The sequence below is a fragment of the Chenopodium album genome, chromosome 10 (genome assembly GCF_948465745.1).
Source record: "Chenopodium album chromosome 10, dcCheAlbu1.1, whole genome shotgun sequence".
NCBI lineage: Eukaryota > Viridiplantae > Streptophyta > Magnoliopsida > Caryophyllales > Amaranthaceae > Chenopodium > Chenopodium album.
Window position 1 is genome coordinate 61,945,437 of NC_137843.1, and position 6,000 is coordinate 61,951,436.

The window sequence follows — 6,000 nt, forward strand, 5'->3', positions numbered from 1 at the left end:
CAAGGTCTCATGTGGTCCATGGAAAACACCTTATCTTCTTTTCTGTACAATTTCAGAAAAATAAAAAAATCTTTAAAAGAGAAGGCTATAAATCATCTTAACTTTCTGTGTACAAATTTGACGATTAATCTTCTTAGACACACCTATTTTATTTTTAAATTTTCGCGATCCTTGAACATGTATTTTCGACCCGAAAAAGCATGCTAGGTTAGATCTAACCTCGTGGGTTTTAGAAAAAACATTTTCAATTCGAATCTTATGGATGTGTTTTTACCCTCGGCCCTGCCCGCCTCACTCTTTGATCATCTCTAAACAAAATTAGATAGTCCATAGTGTAAAAATTCAAAATGACGCATTTGTCCAGTAACGAGACAGCCCGACACAACTTTAACTTAACCATTTCGGGGGTATTTAGGTCAATTAAAGTCCCTCTTTGTCAATCAAACAAAACCCTTTTCATTCTTCCTTCTCCCTCCTCCCAAAGCCAAGACCATCTGCTAAACTCCTAAAACCCTAGTTAAATCACTCTCTCTGAAACAAACTCCTTAATTCAGAGCTCTCAAAAATGGCGTTAGGGCTTCAAATCTTCACCGAAAGAGCCAACGATGAAGCAGGTCAACCAATTCTCGACTCCGACAATGGCGAAGTGCTTATGCACATTCAACCTTCCGTCTCCATTGTCCTCGGAACTCGCACCCCTGAATCACCTGGCACTCTTTACATTTCCTCCAAGTATTTTCTCTCTCCTCCACCATTTTTCCCCCTTTTTGTTTTTCTTGTGATTGCAAATGTTTAATTTTTATTTGTGTTTTGTAATTGTAGGAAAGTAATATGGTTGAGCGATGTTGATAGAAGCAAAGGTTATGCTGTGGATTTCGTTTCGATTTCGCTTCATGCTGTTTCTAGAGACCCTCAAGCTTATCCTTCTCCTTGCATTTACACCCAGGTTTTTTTTTTTTTTTTTTTTTTTTTTGCTTTTTATTTTGTTGGGTTGAATTTTATGTTCCTTGTTGTTTTTCTTGCTTTGCTTAATTCCAGAAGTTGGATTTATATGTTAATTGAGCATATTTAGGATTTTTTTGGTTGATAATTGTTGAGTAGTAGTAAATTGCTCGCGGGAGCTTGTAGTAATTGAATCGAGATGATTAATTAGGATTTTCTGCTGAACAAAGAAACACCATTTGATAATGGAAAATGGTCTTGAAAGAATAAAAAACTTAGTTTTGGAGGAAATAACCATTCAGGGCTTGCGGATAAAGGATATTATGCACTTTTGGTTGTTGGTATGAGAAAATCGAGTTGGTGATAAGCTGTAAAGGCTTTATTGTTCTAGTTTAGGTGATGACTTGATTCTCTTGTACCCTATCCTAATGGTTTGGGAAAGGGAATTTGTGATTTTACCAAATAGTCGTGAGCGTTCATTTCCCAAACGTTGTCTTCACTGAAACACTAAACTATCAGATGAATACCAGCTTCCCTTGTGAACTCGTGGTTGGAGAATGAAACCTATGAAGTCCAGGTGTCCAGGGATCAAGCATTGGTAACAATGTCTCTTCCTTTGCTAAACTATCAGATTAATGTTTTGAAGTATGAGGACTAGTTTAGTTTCCCTGTGATTTTTTGCTTAAAGACATAATTTTCAATTGAGGCAGATGATTATTACTTTGGAATCATGTATCTGAGCTAGCTTTCTGATTTTGAGTTGTGATTGTCAATCTCAACTATAGATTGAAACTGGAGATGATGAAGATGAAGACGAAGATGAAGATGAAGAGCAACAGGAAACTGTTGATTGGTTTTCTGGAATATCAAAGGTCAAAGAAATGAGGCTTGTTCCATCAGATCCTACTCAATGTATGTTTCTTTATTTTCTTTTGGGTGATTTCATAAATTCATACTCCTCCCTGATACTCTAATATGATGCTGATACATTCTGTTTATGTTTGATAGTGGAAACTTTGTTTGAGGTGTTCTGTGAATGTGCCGAATTGAATCCTGAACCCATGCTAGGTAAGCGACTTCTAAATGTAAATTGAAGATAACTTTGCTTTATCAATCTTGATTCTTGTCTATTGAGCTTGATTCTTATTCTACGTTCAGGTGGAGATGAAGAGGAGCACAATTGGATCTTCAGTGCAGACCAGTTAAATGCTGAGACATTAGGTAACTGTCTATTATCACTAGCAGATTTAGCACCCTTTAGCTAGTGGAGTGCTGTGTTTTTGAAATAAAGTAATAATGGACATACAACATATGTATGGTGAAAGACCTTTTCCACAGCTCTAGTCCACCACTCCATCTTGTGTTATTTATCATCAACATAGCAATACAAATAGCCTCACGTGAAGAGCTGTCCATAAATTTCTGCATGTTTGAGAACTTTCTAATTGCCCCTTACAGCTAGCTCACTAATTATTTCACAATGCTCTCTCTTGAGCAAGCCACTTTCATTGGTGGCCCCTACATTCTGTGCACACAAAGATAAATAACTCTTAACCTAAAAGCTGAAACCCTAATAAATAGGAGGACAAGAATGACAATTAATCTAATTCTAATAGAACTGGGAGCATAACAGTACTAGAACTCTTAGGATACTCAATTAATTAGAAAACAAAATTTCAATTACACCTAACATCTACCTCTCCAAATCACAATTAAGTGGTAATACAAGAACAAGACAAGAAAGATATCCCTGTATTATATCACCTAGACTCAAGGCCCTAGAAAAATTGTCAGATACAAATACCTTACTCCTGGACAGGGACTATATATGATCTGTATGGAAAGATGCTCCTAATTAAGGATAAGTTCCAGCCCTCAAGCCCCTTTCTGTCCGGGCCCCTTTAGGCCACCTGTTTTGGGGGATGCTCTCCTATGTTTCCTGTCTCCAGGTTCCCTTTACCATACCATATTGGGCTAATTCCTACTGATATCATGATTTGTGTTCTACTACAGGAGGAGATGCTTCTAACTGGACTTTCTCAGAGAATCTTATTGATTCAATAGGTCATTCAAATGGCGATCATGACTTGGCACAAAATGTACTTCAGGTAGGTTATACAAATGTTAATGCTTTCCTGTATAATTTATATGTGATCTCAAACTTTATTGCCCTTATGAGCAAAAGAGCTTTATTAAAACATCTTTCCAGCTTTCTTTGTCAATATTAAAATTTCAAGCCCTTGGATAGTCTGAGAAAGTCTCACGTATACTGACCTAATGTGGACATCATATTTTAAGCTAAATAATGAACTTGATACCATTAGGAAGAGTTTGAGATCAAACAAACTGAGTAACCAATCATATATGTTAAGAATCTGTCAAGTGGAGCTAAGTCCCTACTAGCATTTCCCTTAATCCCTGGTATGCAGCAATTACAAACAAACAGGGTCTTTTAAAGTTTCTTGGATGTTGTGATCTGGGTTTGTTGTCAATCTTTTCTTGGGTGGAACATTTTTTTGGTTGTAATTCTGGTTATGTCGATAAATACTTTCTGGTCTTAAGGATAGGCATTGGGAGCAATTGAGTGTATTTCAAACTTGTACAGGAGTAGTTGTGTGAAGTTGTTGGGGACTACTTTCTCTATTATTCCATAGCCACATAGGACTATGAAGCTTCCATTTTTTTTTATTATTTTTTTTTCTTTCTTTTTTTTCTCTTTTCAGTTGTAGGTATATACATGTAGGCTATGTAGTAACCTGTAGCTAACTAGCTATATTGAGGAGTGTCGATGTTTAGCTTTTTCACATACGATTAAGATGGGAAGTTTTGGCCCTGCCCTACTCTCTTCACCTTTGAAAAATTAGGTTCCAGGTTTATAAAATTGAGATAAAGACTAATGACTTCAGCCGGGGGCATCTAAGTTCAGGAGATTTCAAGTGAAAAAACATTTCCTTAGTTGGCTACAATAATCCTCAAAACTGCTGTTACCTTGTTCTGTCTTTTACAGGGCTTTAACACAAAGTCCGGCATGCAGTGACTTGTTTAGCTGTCTCTTGTATTTATGAAAAGGTGTCTTGTTTTGTCCATCTAAGTCAAGGCTGCTTTGACTTGGATATTAATTTGACTTTGTTTTGTGGATTCCATAATTTCACTGTTACTTCAACGTGTCAGCTATGAGTCTTCCCACCTGGTAAGTCAAGCATATATTAGAAAGATGTCATTTAAAATGTTTCTTTTCTGTTTCAGCTGCAAATCAATGACCAGTGTTTTGAAGATGCAGAAGAAATGGAGCATGAGCATGAACATGAACATGATAGAAACAATGGCCGCCAGTAATCTACATCAAATGCAAATGTTTCCATAGATATAAATTTAGATCTGATTTTGAATTTTCCATACCCAACGTTTGTGGAACTCGAGCATTAAGTTGATTGTGATTGTATAGTGCTAAATCTTGTGGTGTAATTGACTGGAAATAGTTAGCAACTTGTGTTTAATCTGGAAGACAGCGAGAACAGGCTAGAGCTTTTTATACATGTCACTGTAAGCGCTCATATCTGTGACATGTGGTTAGAGTTTTTGTGCAAATCCTGGCCATTTATGAGGGATGAAGAACTAGTTTTGTTAGGTCAATATTTTAAGGCCTTACCAAGCTACTACAAGAATTTCTGAGAAATTATGGAAAGCTTGCATTTTGAGACCTTGAAAATGATCATGCTTTTTTCCTACTAGCCAAACACGATACTTGGGTCCTAATACCGTCCCATATAGGAACTTATTTTAACTAACCTTATCTCGTTTAAATCGATAAAGTTCTTATCTTCTTCCCGCTGAGCCTTTCTGTCCATTGTGTATGTTTATAATTTGTACTGTATCAGCAATTCAGCATACATGTTCAGCTGTTTGCCTTAACTCCTCAAGTAATACGGAATAACACTAGTATGCATCCTGTAAAATCTAAATAATGCAATTCAGTTTTAAAAACTGGTAATTCTACAGTGTATCTCTAAAACTTGTTCCCCTAGGAATAAAATTTTACTTTACATTAATCTTAGTTGGTGATTGTGAAGACTCAATTTGCTTAAGTCATAATTTATCCTAACAGTGGGAGGTTTTAGCAGATTTTTAATACTTTCAAAAGAGTACATGGCTACCTTGCAGCCTTGCAGGTAATCACTCATTATAGTAAGATGATCGAAAACAAGTAGATAGGCGGATGAAGTCTTAACAATTCACGAGAAATCAAGCAATCTAAATCCATGAACAAATGACCATAATGTGATTATGAAACTAGATGTCCAAGTTGAATCCTGAAATACTTGTATATGAATACATTTCATCTATATAAAGAGGGGGAAGGGACATATAGGAGATTTTTGAATAATTTGACCAGGGACAAACTTTTTTACGTACACGCACTCTTCTAATCAAATGGACAATGATGTCAATTACCACCTCTTTTACCAAGTATTTGGTTTATGTAAACATTGTGTTATGCCAATCTTTCATCAAAGAGCCCTTGCATAGCCATCCCAATTACGGAGTATTAATTTTTATAGTTTCCAAAATTAGTCAAAATAAGAGGGTTGGATTGTTGTGCTTGTGCCTAGCTCCAACCAATTTTGGTAAATGAAATCCATACACAGCCCATAACCTACCACTGTGCCTTTCGTGCTATGTTAGGCTTGTGTCGAGTTTGATTGTGTTTTGTGTAGTACTTGACCATCCCTCATGTTATATTGTTACCTAATCCATGTCTAACTCTATTTAAAAAAAATTCAGTATATATTTTCTTTAATTTTACTTACATGAAAGACGAGGAAAAAAAAAAAGACGAGATAAATTTTACGAATTTCAATTACTAATAGCATTTAATTTAGGAATTTTTTGAGCTTTTTTTGCCCGGAAATAAAAATTGCCGAGATGTTTACCATGATCCCTAAAACCCTTCGGAAGTCCAATTGAGTGGGTGGAACTATCCAATTTGCCTTAAAACGGTCAATTTACCCGTTCGAAACTTGCACCGATTTCGTGAACTGAAGCCTACCACGGACAATT

At 36.1% G+C, this 6,000-nt stretch overlaps 1 protein-coding gene across 1 annotated transcript; it reads left to right on the plus strand.

The window, feature by feature from the left end:
- Positions 1–452: 452 nt before the first annotated feature.
- LOC145564520 (chloride conductance regulatory protein ICln-like) lies at positions 453–4,776 on the plus strand. Its single transcript, XM_081624810.1, has 7 exons — positions 453–732; positions 823–946; positions 1,728–1,854; positions 1,951–2,010; positions 2,101–2,163; positions 2,956–3,050; positions 4,189–4,776. The coding sequence occupies exons 1-7, from the start codon at positions 566–568 to the stop codon at positions 4,276–4,278; spliced, it is 726 nt and encodes a 241-aa protein (XP_081480936.1). The 5' UTR covers positions 453–565; the 3' UTR covers positions 4,279–4,776.
- The last annotated feature ends 1,224 nt before the right edge of the window (positions 4,777–6,000 follow it).